The sequence below is a fragment of the Chiloscyllium plagiosum genome, chromosome 8 (assembly GCF_004010195.1).
Source record: "Chiloscyllium plagiosum isolate BGI_BamShark_2017 chromosome 8, ASM401019v2, whole genome shotgun sequence".
NCBI lineage: Eukaryota > Metazoa > Chordata > Chondrichthyes > Orectolobiformes > Hemiscylliidae > Chiloscyllium > Chiloscyllium plagiosum.
The window spans coordinates 94,004,343-94,024,889 of NC_057717.1; the positions used below are offsets into that span (position 1 = coordinate 94,004,343).

A 20,547-nucleotide genomic window follows, 5' to 3' on the forward strand; every position below is an offset into this window, starting at 1 on the left:
AAAACTAGTCAGCATAGATGAGTTGGGCCCAAAGGTCTGTGTAGCTCAGCGACTCAAAGATATGACCTGCACTACCAGGGAGGACAAGAAGAGAAAGCACGGGAACATCACCTTCAAATTTTCCCATTGCTCACTAACCAGACTTGAATCTACAATCACTGATCCCTCACTGTTGTGTCAAAGTCAAAGCCTTGTAACTCTCCACCCTAGCAGACCTTTGGATATTCCCACATCCCAGGGAATGCGGTAACTCATTATTATCTTCTCCAGACCAATCATGAATGGGCAAAATGCTAACCTTGCAATGATGCACAAATCCAACGAATAAATACCAATATAATAACAGTACACTGGAAAAGCATGAAATCTCGAACAAAAACTTTGAATGCAGACATTCCTGGTTGGGCCAGCATTTAGCTCTCATTGTCCTTGAGAAGGTGAAGGAGGGCGGGTCATTTGAGCATTCTCAATCTATGCTTGATGGGAGTTTAGAATTGGGGGAGATATCTGACTGAAACACAGAATATGGGGGGCCTAGACAGGGTGGACATAGATGTTGCCACTAGCAGGACAGATTAGGACTCAAGAGCACAGCCTCACAGTAAAGGGGCAAACCTTTAGAACCAAGATGAGAAATGTCTTTCCAGAGGGAGCTGGAGGCCAAGTCATTAAGAGAGAGATAGACAAGTTCTTGACTGGCAAGGGGCAAAGGCTTACAGGAAGGTGACAAGAGAATGGGGTTAAGAAATATATCAACCACCAAATTGTGAAGCAGATTCGATGGGCTGAATAGCCCAATTCTGCTCCTATACCTATTCTCTTGACAAATGTTTACCCACCACTACTGAAGGAATTGCGAATTAGTTACAAGTCAGGGTGGTGCATACCTTGGAGTGGAACCTGCAGGTCATGTTCCCACTTATCTGCTATTGTCAGTTTAGAAAGTATTGGGTGAAGTGCCAATGCAGTTCTTTTTTATAGTAAGTGAACAGCTTGTAGACCAACTCAAAGAGTAGTTAAGAGTCATTCACAATTCTGGTGTTCTGGAGACAAGACCAAGTGAGGATGGCAGGTGCCCTTTCCTTCAAAAAGGAGGTGTTAATGAACTAGATGGCTTTTATAAGCAACGGTTTCATGGTCACTGTGCAAGACTAGCTTTCAATTCCACATTCTTCATTATAGTCATATTTCTACCAGACGCCTTGGTGAGATTTGAGCCTTAGCATCCGGATACTAGTCCGATAACATGAAATGTTGTGAAATAAGTAAAATGTGATACAAAATAAAAGCAAGAGTTTCATCCATTTTAAATATTGAGGTCACAAAAAGTTAAGAGTATTCAGTGCTTAGAGTACTGCACAATAGTCTCAAAAGGAGCATGATCTAATTAATGATTGAATTTAACCCCTTCTCAACTAACTAGAGATCAAATGATTCTAAGAGCACCTAATACCACACTATTCACTTTGACAGAAAGTACGAATAAAGGAAGAAACTGAAGTATATTGATAAGACTACATATATATGTGACTGCCCACATTTGAGATGAGTTCCAGAGCAATAGTAGATACAGCCAATCTAAACAAAGGCTTTTCCAGCCATACATTAGTAGGGCTTTTTGAAGTTCAAGTATTTAAATTGAATGTACAGGGTATTCTAGTATAACACAACAGTTGTGTTCTTTTGCAACCTTACACTATAGAATCACTATATCCATTCAGTAGAAAGTTTGTGATATCCAAACAGCATCCACAAATGTGTCAATCATGTTATAACCAATTTGCATTGACGAAACTCTCATTATACCAGAACAACCTCTACCCGCAATGGGTCAATCAAAAAGGAAAACATGTTTATCCACGGATTGCTCCACAGGTGAGCAAACAAGCCCATATGGACAGAACCGTGCAAGATTTAAATGCAAAATGAACGCTCCAAACCAGCAGAAACCTATTGGCAACGAAGAACACAACTGAAGTTTATTCTCCATATAACAAATACACAATTATAAATGGAGAGTATAAAACCAATTAAAAGTCCCAGAATTACAAACACAAAGCAACTTATTCAGTCACCAAGTGCCTCTGCTTGTGTCTCTCACCAACAGATTGCAAAAATGCATATGAAGCAGGCCAATATGATATCTTGGACAACTCATCTCCCTCATTTCAATGAGCATATGGGCAAATTATTGACCAACCATTTTAAATTGCTGCCCATACACAACTGCACAGGTATGTATAAAATAATTAAATCAGTGTAGAAGTCCCAATTAAAAAAGCCTGAAATTCTCTTCAGCAAAAACCAACGTTGCTTCCCAACAAGTAGTTAAAATTAGTGATGAATTTTAGACCGTGTACGCAAAATAATGGTCATTAAGATCATCTTTCAGGGGAATTTCGAGAGGACAAAGATTTACAGAGGAAACCTAACTATGGAATATGAAAATTAGGGAACAGCAGAGATAAATTAGAACAATTCATGCATGGGTGGAGGAGGAGCTGCGAGTTTACAGATCAAAGGCAAAGTAAATTAAATCAAGCTAGGAAGCTCTTATATACAGAAAAAGTAATATCAAGTTGCGATCAGGACTAGGCAGAGATTGGCAAATCAGTAAAGGATAAATCGAAAGAGAGTAGGATTCGAAGATCATCAGATCAGCCTTGGTCTCACTGAATGGCACAGCAGACATGATAGGCTGAATGGCTCTCTTCTGTTACTATATCTTACGGGAGTAAATGTCAAAGAAAATGAGACATGAGTGAACAAAACTCTAAATTAGTATACAAATTACAAGACATTGAAATAGCAAAGTAAGCTCACCACCACAGGCTTTTTTTGAAATATAATAATTTGGTCATGGGTTACTTGTTGATTTTATGGGGCTACTCTTTCACTCACTGTAGGATCAAGAAAAAAAGTGATTTATTTCTGAAATAGTGATTAAGAAAAACCAAAGGCCAAAGAGGTTAATGTATTTCATCTTTCACATGTTAACAATCAAACTTCACCACAATCCGTGGACTCAGCTCACATCAAGTGCTTTTCATAGTTTGTAAAGCAGATGAAAATGTCTGGAAACCTTCGGTCAAGACACCAGGGCTACTGAGAATGTGTATTTCCTGATGAAGGGCTTTTGCCTGAAACGTCGATTTTGCTGCTCGTCAGATGCTGCCTGAATTGCTGTGCTCTTCCAGCACCACTGATCCAGAATCTGGTTTCCAGCATCTGCAGTCATTGTTTTTTCCTAGGGTATGAGCAGGCAGGGCAAGAGTTAAGTTTGAGTTTAATAAAACAAGAGGTTCAGCTGAGCAAGATTCAGATCAGATAAGAACTTACAGTTAACAATGGGGTGCTGGAGGCAAGGGTAATGGGTTAACAAGGTAGAAAAGCATTCATTATGCAGAGCCATTTAACAATATTGGAAGCATTCAGTATGTAAGGTCAGTTTAATAAGAAGGTGAAAATTATTCATTATGTGAAGCCAGTTATTCATTGTGTAACAGCAAATTACTTAATCTTTATTGTTGACACTCACTGATTGTAATGGTCACCATGTCCATATGAATGTTGCCTTATCTGGACGCTCCTCCTTGTAAAATGACTATATAGATCATTGTGGAACTGCTGTGTCTCTGTGCACATTGGCGACTGCTCTCTATCCTTCGAGAGCCCAGAAGAGATCAAGGAGGTAAAACCATTGTCTCCAAGTGCTTTGCTTTGATTGAGGAGTGAAACTGGCTGACAAGTAATCGATCAAATTTATACCTGCAGATTAAATGCATCTTAACAGCTACAAAAAAAAAAGCCGGTGTCCCTCATCACCAAATACTGTTCTCAATTTCCAAAAATATTCAACAGGCTCCCCAACCATTACCACGGGATTACAGGGAAATTAACAACAGGATGAACCTCATCTCACTCATTTGCTACCCTTGAAGAGATTCTCAATACAACCGGCTAATGTGACCTCATTACAGAGTTTCTGGCCATCTCTTTTTTCTGCTCCTCATTTCCTGGTCCCAGGACTGCCTTATCTTTCACGATAACTAGTCCTCAAACTCCAAACTATGTTCCATCCCTCCCTTAGTACTTCTAATGGCAGATTTTGTACTTTAAGAAATCAAAGTAGAAAAGACAGAATCTGTGATTGCAAGAGCAATTACTCAGGTTCTGCCCCAACCACACATATTGGCTGAAGAATTTAAGTTAAAGGGAATCTGATTAGCTCCACTGACATCAAAGCAGGAGTCTGATCCCTATTCCCGAAAAGTCAAACATGCATCCCTGCCCTGTGTAAGTAAAATCTGCTACTTCTTCATAGCTTGGCAAACAACACCAAGGACCCACTTTCAGACAGCAAACTCAAGGAGAATGTAACTTAATACAAAACTGAATATTGTCACCTATTTTTGACATTTGCATAGTGAAGGGTTTCAAGGACAAAATACAACTAAGTATTTTGAACACTGAACTGATGTTTCAGAGATGGCAGTCCTTGCAATGGAAAACATGGGATCAGAAACAGTTCAGAATCAAAAGGAGCGCTGCCTGGAACATAACAGCGCTGTAAAGACAATAGTATTTAAAATTAGCAGCTAAAATTAAGAAAGGGAAGACATTGCTGTTTATGTCAAAAAGGTGGGGAATGGAACAACATGGAGCTACAAAATTCACTGTAAGTACATGAAACATTTTTCAATGCTGCGCAAGAAAACACCTTGCAATGTTTACCCTAATTTTATTTACAAACATTTACATTGACACTTTTGTGCAGGGATTCATGTCAAATGCATAGTCTTAGCAAAAACATTGTTATATTACACTATTTAATAAGGAACAGCATTGCAAATTTGACGTGTAAACGTTTATTTAAGACCATGATCAATTCCATCATAACACATGAATCATATAGCTCAAGATAGGCTAGTTTAATAAACCATTACAAAATGAACACTTGCAAATAGTGCAAACCTCAGACTTTGCTGAATGTGGTCTTAAATAAAAGTGATAACCAAACAGTGGGGAATGGTATAATTCTCCTGACGTTATGTGCACCCTGCTTCATGAATCTAATCTGCTATCTTCAACTGACATCTAACACACATCTTTGTAGTAGAGGTTACTAGTTAAGAGATCGTGAACAAATAACCTAGACATCAGCCATAAAATTCTACCAAGAATGGTTCAACATGCAATACAAATTGGATCAAGGATCTGCAAAGTATTAAAACCAGAATGTTAAGTTATTTTTGAGGATTTTACATAATTGATGCAACTGCAACACACCAAGTTCTGTGAACAAGCAACCAAATTTATTAACCACAGTCCAGTACAAGCTTTGGAGAAACTTAAACATCGCAGGGGTAATGGGGCTGTGGCAAAAGCTTATTGAAGAAAACAGTCCTTTTATCGAAAATCTTTAAATCACAGTTATTATGCCCACAAGAAAACCCTGTCACTCCCTCACAGTAATAAGCCACTCGATACAACGCAAATCATCCCTTAAATGATCAAACCTGTTACAAAAAAAACGATTTGCAACTACAGAGGAACCTCGATTATCCAAATGACACAGGCAGGGAATATTTTGTCAGATAACTGAATGCCACCGGATAACACAATTTAGCCAAGTATCAGGACCTTGATGTCTTGTTCTGATAAAGAAAGTTTGGATAATCGAGGTTCCTTTGTTTAGGGGAGTAGTCAAATTCCAACTATAATGTTCCTACTGATTTCTGAATAGGGGATGAAAAATCTAAGTTATCCCTGAATGGCAAGGAAATGGCCATGTAAACCTCCCTCATTCCACCTATAGGGCAAATACACACCACCTTACCCCCAGGGCATTCAATTTTTTGCAAGTCAGTAAAGCAAATTAACTCTTTAATGTCTCATTACCACTAAAATTAAGTTGTGAAGGAACCCGGAAAAATTTACTTTCTGATAAAAAGAGTTGTCCTATCAGCTTCATTTTGGGCATTCAGAGGCATTGTCAAGCATTCAAAGTATAAAATTCATTAAAGCCCTCCACAGCCACAGACTGGTATCTCCAGAGATACAACTCTTGGCTCTAAAGTGATAATCCAGACGTCAAACGATATAGACTTTTCAATTATGGCAGCATTCAACCCCAGTCAGTCGACAATTAACAATTCCCTATGGAGCACAGACTTTACCACAACCACGTAAATTAACAATACATGGAATCAGTAGACAGAAAAAAATACTCACTTTCAGCATCAAAATAAAGAGATTAATAAAAACCTAGATATATCCACCTCAAAATCACTGTCGCTACTTTGCGCTTCTCCACTTGTCAGTAAACTGTTGCATTTATCAACTGCACATCCACCTACATTCCCCACAGACTCATTCATAAGCTTTGCATTTCATCAAAATTCCAACTAGAAAATCTACAGAGGAAAGAGCCTGCACAGTACACTCCTCCTTTTTGCACAGTACAGGATATGGTTTGCAAAAATGCCAGCTGATTTAAAAAAAAACACCAAAGATTCTCAAGTTGCAAAAAACCAAAGAATTTGTATAACATTTAACTGAAACATATACAAGGATTAATACTGAAGCCTTCATATGTAAAAATCAGCAAAGCGGAATGCAGCCCATCCTTCACAGACCTGCACCATTCCTTTCTCCCGAACATTAAACAGGCAAGACATCTACCCATTCTCTTATCTTCACTGTAATTTTCAAGGTTTGTATAAAGATTTGCAGTTCGGGTGCCGGTTGTCATGGTTGTGCGTCTGCTCACCGAGCTGGGATACTGATTTGCAGATATTTCTTCCCTGTTTGGATGATATCTTCAGTGCTTTGGAGCCTCCTGTGAAGCACTGATGTACTGTGCCTTCTAAAATTTATTTGGTTCCATTTTGCTGTTTCTGGTTGTTTGTTGTAGTAGCCAGTATATTGGGTCTCAGTCTTGCTGATGCATTCTATGGCTGAGTGCCATGCTGTTGTCCCAGCCGAATCTGTGGTCCTGGTCATCTGTGTACGGCTACTAGGGACAGCCGGCTGTGGAGTTTAATGGATGCAAATTGCTAGTTGTCTGCCTGTTTGCCCTATAGCGTTTCGTACAGTCACTGCGTGGAATGCTGCATGCTTTTCTTTGGCGGCTGGGGGGGGGGGGGGGGGGAATATCTGGAAATCACACAGTTGATGCAGAGTTTAACGGCTCATTCAATATGGTCATTCCCAACTCAAGTGAGAATGTTATGGGGTTAATTTGCTCTGCTGACCTGTAAGAAATGGATGCCCTGTGGGTAGGGTGGTAAGTTTCTCTGATCTGCAGGTACTAAGTAAAAAAATTTACATATTGATTCTGAATAGCAGAAGACTAAGAACATTGAAATTAAAATTCTGATTACGGCCCACCATTTAAAAATAAGTGATTTACATCAGATCTTGCCTTTAAGGAATGATCTGAATTACATTCTTTCTGGAACTAGTCAAGTCACTGCATTGTTCTGAGTGGCACATGACTATGGGGGAGTGGCTGACTGTTGTCTTCTGGGCATTAACTGATGAAAAAAAACTTGTATAAAGGAAAAACTGGCCCCATTGTTCAGAGATCTCGTCATGGCTTTATAACCATCGTGACGCCGTGTTAAGGGTTCCTCCAAACCTTGTACATGTTTTAATAAATTTTAGCTGTTCACAGAAGTTGGCATATTGCAGTTGCATCAAGTGTGTAAGAATCTCAAGAAAAAGAACCTAACAATAAGTACCAGACAACGTTACTCACTCAGCAGCCCTCACTTGAATGCGGTCCTGAATTTGTGCATACTGACTGCTTTAGCATCTCAATCAGCAAACACATTCTCACTTCTGACCTCACAAAGAGAAGCTGATGAAGTAGTTTTAGATCGTTGCAGGTAGGAGACTAAACTGAAGAACTTCTGCAATGATGCCCTTGGACGGAGATGAATGACCTCCGACAACCACAACTCACCTTTTTTGGTACTAGTACAACTCCAATGAGTGAAGAGCTTTGCCCAAATGTTTATTAAGTCCAGATTTGTTAGAGTGCCTTCATAGCATATTCTGATCTTGACATCAAGGTGCCATTTGAACTCACTCCCACCTTATCTCTAGAATTTAGTTCTTTTGTCCATGTGACTAAGGCTGTAAGGAGGTCAGGAGCACTGACAGAACTGAACCTGAATATTTGAGAGCATGATACTCCTTTTCAAGTACTGTTCAACAAAACTGGATAGCTCTTTTGATCAATTAGCTGATGATTTAAGTGTTGGATTTGTCAGTTGTGCAGAGGACAGACCTCGACAGGTTTCCAAGATTTTTAGGTAGATGCCAGTGTTGGTACTTGACATCAGTTAAATGTTATTGCCAAAATATTGCTAAATCTCATAGCCATTACAATATCCAATATTTTCAACTATTTAATGTTATGAAGAAACGAACCAAATTAGTTGAAGACTGGCATGTCACTCAGACAACAGGCAGTTGAGATGGATCAGCCACTGAATACATATAGATCAATGCTGGCTATTGCACTGATGCATTGGACTTCCATATTCTCAACCCTGGGGATCTCTGGAGATTACTCCTCCAAGATGCTGAATTGTCCATGCCAGTCATGACTAGATGAGAAAAGACTGATCTGTTGGAGATCATTTAGCCCTGCCGACTGCATCTTGCTTCCACATTTTCGCAGTTAATTTCACCCAAAGAAAGTTTTTTCTGGCATGCCTATTGCTTCTCCTGTCATGCTCCCCCGCTTTCTTCATTGAATCTGGAATTATTTCTCAGCTTGTTTACAATGGTAGAAGAAAGGAATGTCAGTCCATGAAGTTACAGATTGTAGTTGTAAATAATTCTGATGAATTATGGATGCTCAGTTTCAACACCACCAGTCAGTCTGAAGGCCATTCAATTTAGCATGGTGATAATGACAAATTGTTAACTAACTGTCTAGACCAAATAATTCAAAGTCTAAATTCATTAGATCAACACAAACCAATAAGTGCAGAAGGTACAACTAAATCACCACCAATAAGTTTAAATGACACCATATGTTCATTAAGCCACCCCACCAGCTCTCAAATCTATAAGGTCAGCAAATTCACTTTCTTATTAGTGACCATTACCTACGGTTTACCTTATTGTTCAGTGAAGTTGTTAGGTTGCAAAGCTAAAATTTCTCTACTTCAGTTTGTGATCTCTGCATGGTATTATTTTCATAATCTACAGACGTCCATTTCAAATTACGTGTAACTATTTGCACAGAACATTTCATGACATTGCCTTGAATCCATGCAGTACCTTCAAAATCACACTATTCCAAGACATTCCTTATTTTCAGGAAGTATATAACAATAAGAATGGTAATTTAAGGGAGATTCTTAATCAGGAGCCAGCATTGATCAGGGAGCACAACAGTGAAATGTGAACTGAACTTTAGACTGAAATAACAAAGCAGATTTGGAATGAACTTAATGATTTGGAGGCAAGAAAGCAGAAGGCCATCAGGACTGAATTGGAACCTAAAGAAGACAAGGGCATGGATAAGTGTCTTAGAAGTTGCACTAAGACAGGACGCATGTTGCAGGGCAGCCACATTGTTGACATGGTTGGGTTTGGAAACTCATCTCCAGGTCAAACACAGAAGTAAGTTTGCAAATAATATAATTCGGCCTCGTAAAGCTAAAAGAAGGGAAGGAGTTTGTGGTAATATTCACTTGGATTTCACATTCTCCAAAAGTAGAAATGCAGCAGCATACAAGGAAATAACATCCTATTAAAAAAGTCATGTCCATGGAAGAGGGGGAAAAAAACAGGGGAAGGAGGAAGACAGAATCTAAATCGGCGCAATCTATTCGTGGTATTCAAAGAAACCAATATTGGCAGGTTTCCCACAGATTATGAAGAGACACTTTCACCAAATCCCCCAAGCTGTTGAACTTCCATTTTAAAAAAACTTCCCTAGGAATTCCTGTTTGAAATCTGCCATCTTAAAAGGTAATACTTCCTTTGCAGGAATTATCAAAAGCATACAGTGAAGTAACCTTCAAATTGACTGCATCTGTTTTCAGAAAGCAGTTCCTCATCACCTCATGCTTTGACTGACTTATTTTGAACAGGTCACAATCCAAATACTTGATATAGCAAAAATTGTACTGGTCAATAACTAAGCTGCCAATGGCAGCTTAGTTCTCCCGCATGCTTTTAGCTTCTCATCACTGAATTATAATGAACAAGCAAACAAGGAAAACATCATCCCTGGGGCAATCACTAAGTTACAGTGTGACGAGCAAATCAAATTTACATAGATGAAATGTAAAGTTCAACTTATCTACCACACTGATTATTTTGCAAGTGCATACTATTTTCTTATTTTGCATGGTAAAAGCACCTCAAATTGGCTTTAAAAAACCAAGAGAACTGCAACTTGAATCCATAAGCACACAAAGCAGTGACGTTTTCCGCAGATACAGATTTAACAGGTCAAGAATGTATTTCACAAAACAATAGCAACAGGACATAATTTTTACAGATTCATTATAAATTGGCCTCCAAGACCACAACGACCAAGTTTTTCAAAGGACCACAGTTCCCTTATTGCATAACTTCCAAATGCATCAAAATGCTCCATTTGCTAAAAACAAATAGCAGACACTTAGAAACAAAGCTAAAACTTTACATTAACGCAGACAAAGTTCAACATTATAGCAATTTATAAACTGGCATAAAATAAACAATGTAATCTAACTATCCATTTATGTGCATTAAGGTATTGCGTTTAGCTATAATTTATTATATTAAATTCACTGGAAAATATTAAGCCACAAAACAAACACATTACTAATGATAATGTACACTAGATATAGCATAATTAATTGAAATAAGATCAATATTAAATCACAAAACAGCCTTTTTCATATTGGCATTTGATTACATAAAAATAACCCTTGGCCAAGCTAATCAATGGCACAGCAAATGTAAGGTTGAAGAACAGCAATAGGGAGGTTATCATAACAAGCATTCTTCAAACAAAATGCATTACCCCCAAAAAGTGCTTTTGGTTTATGTACTCAAGATCAATAAAATAACTTTATATTAATCAGGTTTAGAATGGTAAATCATTTATCCATCCAAAAGTTAAGGTGAGGGGTGATCACCCGCGTTCAAAATTCCTTAAACATTAATAAGGGAGGGTCAAAGAATTTGTTGCTGTGAAATTCCAAAAAGCAATCGGTTAGGATTCTACAAGAGATTTGTAAATAAAATATCACAGAAAAATGAAGTTAACAGAGACAAGAGTTGTTAATTAGATGGAGGTATAAGACCAAGACAAAGGATAAAGAGTTTTCTGACTTGCTAAATATGACTAGAGATTTACCCCAGAATATGGACAAGCACCTCACCTTTACTTATATGCGCTAGAATTAGATGAACAACTTTGACATACCAACTTGCAGATATGAGTAAGATATAAGAAATCAGACAAAAATAACTATACAAGTGAGCAAAAGCAAGACAGCACAGGGATAGTGCGAAGTCACCCACTTTGGATCAGACGAGCAAATTCCTCGTGAGTGCAAGATGTTCAGTGACAAAAGAATTAGGTGCATCAGTTTCAAAACATATTTTATTATCTATGAAATGTAATCAAAAAGACACTGCACAACAAAAAAAAAATCTGTTTCTCCCAACCAGATCTGTAGTTGGTAGATTTATTTGTGCCGAACAAAATTCTAATGCGGCCATGCACAGGCTACAGTGTATGAATGATCTCCTCTGGTTCCTGTAATTGTAATATTAGCATCCCTCCCATCAGTGGAAATGGAGCAACTACGTATTCCATATTGCCAAAACCTGCAACTACACAACGACCAAAGAAAACAAGGTTCCTAACGCCGCTGCATATATACAACTTAAAAGAAATCACAACTCTATACACATTCATTTATGCATCAGGAACTGATCGGCATATGAAGCTATATTCTAAGTAAACAAATAGTAGCAACTACCTCACACGGATGGACAACTTAAAATTACCTCTTATGAAGGGGAAAATATTTTAAGCATATTTAATTCCGACGCCACCGCTTACGCGGTCCGAGCGACGTTTCTATCCGAACTGCACGTTTTAAAACAGCGACTTTCAGAAATACATTTGCTTACTGCGAATCTAACGGCACTTCAGTCCTGTAACCATTACAGCGGGGCACAGGAAGCGGATGGAGGCAAATGCAAAGCTTTGGGGGGGGGGGGAGAACTAAGAGATAGAGTACTTTTCTAACAGGCAGACACCGCATTCCTTGTGGGTGGATTGAAAACTGGCCACACTGCTTGAAAATGATGTGGGGCCACAATGGCAATGTGGGTCCCTGGGAAAGCAGACGCTGCTCTTCCGCTACACACTCCATATACACACACAAACAGATGTGAAAGTGGCGCCGAGCTCCATTGCGCCCCGGTTCTGGGCCTCTCTCACACAAAATGGCGTCAGGAAGCAGTTTCCCGCTCTGCGCCGACAACAATAAAAGCTGATTCGCACCCGCTACCTTCCCCACAATCGGGCCTCTCCCTCCTGCTTTTTCCATTTGTCCCTCCTCACCTCTAAGCTTCACCCTTGAATTCTGACTCTCCTTTCTTATCATACTCTTCCCAACCCCACCTGGACCACTACTGGTAGGTAGCCTTGGCCCAGCCACGACACTCACCGTGTAGTCGGGCCTGCCGAGGCACCGCTCTCGCGCTCCATCTTGCCGTTTAAAAATCCACCCTAATCTCCTGGAAGCAGCAACCGGCGCCCTTTTGAGGATGTGAGGGGAGGAGGGAGGGTGAGTGTGTGAGTGGCTTTCCACTTCTCCTACCTTCTCACACACAGCACCCCCTCCCCGTCGAAACTTTGCCTCTCGCTCCCGGCCGGTTTTTCCCTCTCCAAAATGCCGCTTGGCCTTTAACGACCCCTTAAATCCACCCACCCACAGCCGGCGCTTTAAATCCAATACGAAGCGACTCCCCTTGAACCGAAGTCTCCGTTCCCCAGATGGCAGAACCCCCACCCCCTCGACAACACCTTATATAGCGCCCGCCATCTTGACCGGTCCCATTCGCCGAGAGGGGCACGTGACGTCTCGCCGCACCATTCCATTGGACTGTGCCTGCCACGTGACTTCAAATCCGCCCCGCAATTGGTCCGCCACCTGAGTGTGCGAGTCATAGGACGTCTTTTTTTTTGGAAAAAAACTGTGGCGTCGAAGAGCAGACCCCACGGAAGGGAAGCTCGTAACGGTGGGGAAATTTCTAAAAGGTGCTTCGCGGTCGGGGAAAGGAGGAGGGACGAAAAAAGGAAAGAGGCGGGAGGCAACAGAAAATGGGTAACGGGGCAACTCATCGCCATCGCCGCCGCCTCCTCCTCCTCCGCCGCCATGACGGAGTGGGATTGGCGGAGTCCCTATCACGTGACATAGCCCTCGCGCCGTCACTGGTCGGCACACAGCACGTGACGATAGAGCCTTCGACCGCCGCAAATTTTCAAGCCCCCCCTTCCCTTCCCCCCGCCCCAAATTTTTTCCGCCCTCCCAGCAAGCCGCTTTCGAAATCCACACCAGGCCGGAATTCGGCCTACCATCCCTGGTTGTCCGATTACTGAGCAACGGTCGGCCCCAACAGCGAAGGTCGCCGCGCCTTTCTCCGAACACACAGGCCTCAATAGGCCGCTCCACAACTCTTGTGTATTTTTTCCCTCTCTCCACTTGCGCCTTTTCGCCAAGGTTTGACCCTGTTTTGGCTTCACCTCCTTCCACCTCCCACCGTGAGAAAACCCCAACTGCGTAGGGCTCTGCTAAAGACCCAGCTTTCGGTTTTGATCGCTTTCTCAGTTCTTGTTTGTTTGTTTGTGTAATTTTTTTTACCTGTGTTTGTGTGCGCGCGCGGCGTCCCGGTTCCACACAACCTTTTCGGCCTCTGCGTGACGTCAGACGCACCGTGCGTACCAGCTGTCAATGAAAACCGATGGGGCCCGCCCCCTCTTGACCCTTGATGGGCCCATTAACTGTTGAAAACCAGGTAAAGTATAACCTCTAACAAAAGCAGAAATTGCTGAATAAACTCAGCAGGTCTGACAGCATATGTGGAGAGAAAGCAGAATTAATGCTTCGGATCCAACGATCCTTCAAATCAGAACTGAATTCTCCACTCCAATTTCTGTTTTTTTGCTTGATTTTTTTTGTTTAAAAGTAGGACCTTCCATTTCGCTAACCCCTCTTGCAACTGAAACTCAACTACTAATGCACCTAACCTACACATTCCTGAACACTATGGACAATTTAGCATAGCAGATTCACCTAACCTGCACACCTTTGAACTGTTGGAGGAAACCAGAGCACCCAGAGAAAACCCACACAGACACTGGAAGAATGTGCACAGTCACCCGATGCTGGAATCGAACCCGGGTCGCTGGCGCTGTGTTGTAACACAGCAATAACCAAAAAATGTTTTTGATGATAAATGAAGGCCAGGAAACTGAGAAGATGAAACTCTACTTTGAAAAGTATCGAGTGATATTTTATATCTGTCTTAAAGAACAACTCAGCACTCCCTTTGTACTGCACTGAATGTGGGCCTAGATTTTTGGTGGTTGGCTCTCTGAAATGGGATTTGAATTCACAATCTCCTGACTAGGAATGCACCCACTCATTCATAGCTCATACTTTTTTCTTCTATTGTATTCTTTTCTGCTTGAGTACTGTATTTCTGTATCATGAATTCACGAAAATATTTAAACCATTTCGAATTCCATAGATCTGAAAATTTGGATTTTTCAGTACTTTTTGGTCTTTGCTGCTGAGATATGCCTAAAATTAATGTAATAAAAATGTATGAGGACATGGAATAACAAGTGATGAACAAAAATGAATCTTGTGACTTATTATTAATTTGCAATTTCTGACTATGAAAAATATGGTAGCACAGATATGAGGATAGAATGTATGATAGTTCAGATTTTGTATTTGGGAAAAACATATGGAGATCAGTGCTAAAATATCAAATCTGGCATTTAAGTTTTTGAGTGTTAAGTGCTTTTCTCTCAAATTCTGCATTCGACATCAATATTTGCTCTGCAGGGTCAGTGATTGAGAAACTTCTAATCATTCTTGAAGAAGCCTACTGCAGGATACCCTGACTGTAATAATACTCTAGTTAAAACTACATCTACATCAAGCCAGTACTGTTGAGATGATGTCGTATGGTGCTCACCATTCACAGGGAGAAGTCATGTGGCCCATCATCCCTTTGAGGGCTCTTTAAAATTACTATCAAATTGGACTACATACTGCTGATCCTCAAAAGCCTGTAATATTTTTTTCTTTTCCAGGTTCCCATAAATATTTTTTAAAAGCCTAGACATTACATGCTCCATTTATGGATTATTCATTCAAGTGCCATTTTAAATGTGGCCAAACAGGCTGAGACACTATCCTTGACAACCTTGAACAACTTTTGTGAAAGCATATCAAGCGCGATCTGAGTCATTTAGAAGGGTAAAATTTAGTTCAATCTCTGAAATGAATTCAAGTAGAAGTTTTGAAAATGCTTTGTTCATCTCCCCACTCCTTGGTATAGGGACAATGATCAGATTGCATTGTATTCAGTAAAGCTCAGTACTTGTGTAAATTAAAGAACTCAAATGGCTTTCCAACACACTCTATATTAATGCAGTGAGGTAAAGCTACTCAACAGCGATGTAAAGAAGAATGTATGAAAAGAGGTGGAATCTTCAAATAAGAAAGGCAAAAAAAAATGAATGGAAGAACCTCCATGATGATGAATAAATATTGCAAGTGAATATTTTAATGGATTCAATGCAGACACCTACCTCTATAAAGTAAAAGAATCTTTAAAGAAGCTGATGTACGAGCAAGAGAAATGAAAGGCTATTCAGCCCACCCAGTTAATATGTGTAAATTCTTGACTTCTGTTCCAGACAGTCATTTCTCTCGTCATGTTTACTAAGATTCATGACTGTCCCCTCTACTCTCTTCATTCAGGAACCCACTCCATTTTCCTTTTATGTATGCTTATTGCTCTTCGTAGCAATTCATTTCACATGTTCACTATTCTTGTGAATGTGCAGAATTTTTTTTTTGCAACACATATTCTGTTCATGCTTTACACTATTCACAGATTAAATTCTTTCTTGCCTGAAGCAATGCCAATATTTTATTTGAGTTACATTGGTTCTCACTTTCAAAGTTCCTGTTTATTGCTAATGTAAACAATTACTGAAACCACGGTTACGGAAGCTTCTGAAGCTAAATGCAGAATTGTAATTATTGAAACCATGGTGATCAGGTGTTCTATCATTACTTCTTTTTCAGTTTCCCAACCGGTATCACTTTTTAAAAATATATTAAACAGTTAGAGTAAACAAATAAATGTTTTTTGTTAATCCCTTTGCTTGATTCCTCTTTTATTTTCCATTATTTAATATTTTTCCTCCAAGTTAATCTTAGCAGTGAGCTGTTTCAGAAGAAATAAATAGGGTAAGAGAATTAAGTTAATACTCAGTTATTGTTAATAATCAATGACATGGAAATATTAAATGTCTGAGATAATTTCTAGCATATAGTCCTCGAAATAGCATTGATTTTCCAATGCAGCTGTTCTGCTAACCTCATGAAGTGCAAGAAGATTTTGAAATTCATGCCTTGGAGAAAATAGAAATCAGTGTAATTTGGTAAGGGAAAGGCAACTGGTGAGCAGGATCTTAGTGCAGGGTGAAATGCAGGTCATGAAGTCTGGATGCATTGCAGAAATAAGTGACAAAACAGGATTAGTGTTTCAATTTTTGTGATTGGGACAGAGAATATAAACATGTAAAGCAACTAAGCAGACTTTGACAATGAATTGGGTGAAGGGTTTAAGTTCAGCTCAGAAGCGGTGTGAAAAAAGCATTTCATAAACAGGCTTTTTTTTCTGAGGCAGAGTATTAAGGAAAATATTTTAACAAATGCTAACAATGACTAGGGCACCAGATGCCCTATGTATTTTGAAAATACATGGATGTACACTTGAAGTGCCATAATCTGCAGGGATGTGGACCAAATGCTAGCTTTTTCATTGTTGTCACTATCACAGTGGGCCAAATAGCCTCTTTATGGACTTTACATTTTATATGCTGTATTTGCTGTCTCCCCAAAGACCCGACATGCCACAGTTCCACATCTACCTGCTGCTTCCGTTGCCTCATCTAAGTTGCTATGCATCACGTGATCTAAACAAGGATCACTGGCAAGCTCTTCAAATTTATAAGGGTCCTAAATTCTGGCATTTGTACAATAAGCAGTTCCAGCAGGGTCAAGGAAAAGCATTCAGGATTAGAGATGTTGGCTGAAAACGTTTTCTTTCCCAAGTGCAGGAGCTTTGATGACATTTTTACAAACACAAGCTTTTCTATCAAGCACAATAAGGGGACACATTTGGAAATTATATTTGGGAAGATATGGGTCTGAGCAATGCAGGGCATGGCAAGAAATGGCAGAATCAGACAAGATGTCGAGAGTGTGGTGCTGGAAAAGCACAGCAGGTCAGGCAGCAGCTCTTCATCAGGAAACGGATCCCCAAAATGTTGATTCTCCTGCTCCTTGGATGCTGCCTGACCTGCTGTGCTTTTCCAGCACCAGACTCTCAATTCTGATCTCCAGCATCTACAGTCCTCACTTTCTCTTAGAATCAGACAAAATATTCAGCAACTTTGGGAGCAGCTGTTGCTATTTTTTATGCTTTTCACAAGACTTACCTAAATTTAAATTCCAACCCTAACAATAAAAGCCCAAATTACATTTGCCTTCTTAATTACTGGTTGCATCTGCATGCTAAAGGTTTGAGTTTCAGAACACAAATACCCAGACCCCTCTGCTGCACTTCTTTGGCAACTTCTTTTAAAAATAGTCTGCCTTTTGACCAAAGTGCATAGCCTCACATTTCTTACATCTGCTAAGTATTGACCACTCACTGAATCTATCTATATGCTCTTTCAAATTCTTATTCCATCATCACAACATGCCTTCTCACCTATTTTTGTACCATCAGCAGGTATGGATATACTGCATTTTACCCACTCCCCCAAGTCAATAATTGAGGCCAAAGGACTGACCTTTCTGGCATTCTATTACTTTTGGTCTTTCCAACCCGAACAAGACCCATTAATCTTGACTTGCCATTGCCTCTGTGAAAATAACATCACAGAGGCTAGTATTCTGTCAGCAGGTCACCCTCTATTAACACATGGAAAGTCCTTGACATCAGTGCAGTTCCCTTAGAGCCAGCTGTTAGAATGTCAGACATGCCTTTTATCTGTCAGCCAGGGTTCCCTGATTGGGTCAGATTAACAGCCCCCAATCACAGAACTCATATTCAATGAGGTCCACCTGGCTGACTTCATTACAATCACTATATTCTGTGTTAATCAATCCTTGATCCATGCTAATATATTACCCACAAAACCATGAGCTCGTATCTTGTGCAATAACTTTTAATGTGGCACCTTATCAAATGCCGTCTGGAAGTCCAAATACTGTACACTACATCAACTGGCTGTCTTTTATCAACTGTGCTTGTTAATAGCCTCAAAGAACTTAGCAAATTTGCCAAAAATGATTTTTCTTTCATAAAACCATTTGACTGCTTGATCGCCTTAAACCGTTCTAGATGTTCTGCTACTTCTTCCTTAAAAATGGACTCTAGCACTTCCAATGACAAATGTTAGGCAAACTGGCCTATTGTTTCCTGCTTTCAGTTTTCCTCTCTTCTTGAAAAGTGGCCTCATATTAGTGTTTTTCTAATTCACTGAAACCCTCCTGCAATCTCTGCAGCCACTTGCTTTAAAAACCTTGGATGTAGACCATCATGTCTTGGTGGATTGTCTGCCAGCAGTCCCTTTTTTTAATTCACTAAGGGGATTTGGGCAATGCTGGTTGGGCAAGCATTTATTGTCCTTTCCTAGTTGCCCTTGAGAAGGTGGAGGTGGCTGCCTTCTAGAACTGCTGCAGTGCACATGCTATAGGTTGACCAACAATACACTTAGGGAGGGAATTCAGAATTTTGACTCAGTGACAGTGAAGGAAAGACAATATATCTCCAAGTCAGGATGGTGAGTGACTTGGAGGGGAACTTGCAAGTAGTGGTGCTCCCATGTAGCTGCTGCCCTTATCCTTCTAAATTGAAGTGGTTGTGGGTTTGTTGCATTTCTGCAGCGCATCTTGTAGACAGTACACACTGCTGTTACAGAGTGTCAGTGGTGGAGGGAGTGGGTACTTGTAGATGTGATCACAATCAAGTGGGTTGCTTTGTCCTGGATAGTGTCAAGCTTCCTGTGTATTGTTGGAGCTGCACCCATCCAGGCAAATGGAAGTGATCCATCACAGTCCTGAATTGTTCCTCATACACTGCAGTATGCATAGCCTCTTAAGTGCTCTTGTGGCCACTGTGTTTATATAGTGAGTCCAGTGAGTTTCTGGCAATGGTAACTCCAGGAATGTTGATAGTGGTGGACTCAGCAATAGTAACACCATTGAATGTCAAGGGGTGGTGGTTAGATTGTCTTATTAGAAAGGATGATTGCCAGCATTTGTGTGGCATGAATGTTATTTGCTGATTGTCAGTGACCAGACCTTGTTGCATTTGAACATGAACTGCTTCAGTACTTGAGGAGTTCCCAATGGTACTGAACATTATGGATGAGCAACCCCACTGCTGTAAAATACAGCAAAAGAGAGAAGGAATTGGAATAACTTAATTCTATCGGAAAACTTACTAGAACAATAGGTACTTAAATATTACTAGTTAACTGTTCCAATATAGCAATATCCCATAAACACACCCATGCCAAAGGCAGTTCTCCAATCTAAGAGGAAAGAACATCAAAAGACAATTCTGAGAGAGTGAGAACTCCAGCTTTCAGCTGTAGCAAAGAGAGATGTGGCAGCTTTTCACAACCCAGCAGCTCTGCTAATAAAAGCCTAAAAAAAGTAAAACTCCTGGTCCTGTGGGTGAGAGATTGACCACACCCATTTAGGCTGCTGCTATTTTTCCAGCTTTAAAAAAAAACACCCAAGGCTTCACCAGTTATTTATCTTTTCAGAGATTGCTCGCCACCTCTGCCTTAAAACCTGTCTTTTTTTTTGAAAAGGACAAAATACACCTCTTAAAGCCACAATATCATGACACATCCTCCAAGGGTGCTATTAGCTATTCTTTTTAAATACCAGCAGAAGCACTTATTGTTTATTCTTGTATTTGATTCTGATTTACTTTCATAATCAGTATCCCTTTTAGACTTGTAGCCCTCAGCTGTAGGATCCACTTTGTATGCCTTAGTTTTTGTTTGGAAATTCTCCTTCTGGTTCCATACTTCATTCAACAGACTTTTCAAGTTGGAGCCACCTCAATCCAAACTATCCATTTCTCCTCCTTTACACCAACAATATATTTATGAAATAACTTCAACATTGTAAAACATCCTATGGACCATTATCAACCAAAATTGGACACCAAACC

At 40.1% G+C, this 20,547-nt stretch overlaps 1 protein-coding gene across 2 annotated transcripts in view; it reads right to left on the reverse strand.

Moving 5' to 3' along the window:
• Nucleotides 1–14,082, reverse strand: part of brd4 (bromodomain containing 4) — a 177,679-nt gene extending 163,597 nt beyond the window's left edge. The window contains exon 1 of one of the 2 annotated variants that reach the window (XM_043694781.1): nucleotides 13,902–14,082. Coding sequence is in view for 1 of the 2 variants with exons in the window: in XM_043694780.1 (XP_043550715.1) it covers nucleotides 12,705–12,745 (41 nt within the window). In the remaining variant the exon portion in view is untranslated. Of the gene's footprint in view, nucleotides 1–12,704; nucleotides 12,903–13,901 lie in introns of those variants that run through there. The other variant, XM_043694780.1, reaches the window with a different exon arrangement.
• Nucleotides 14,083–20,547: the final 6,465 nt, after the last annotated feature.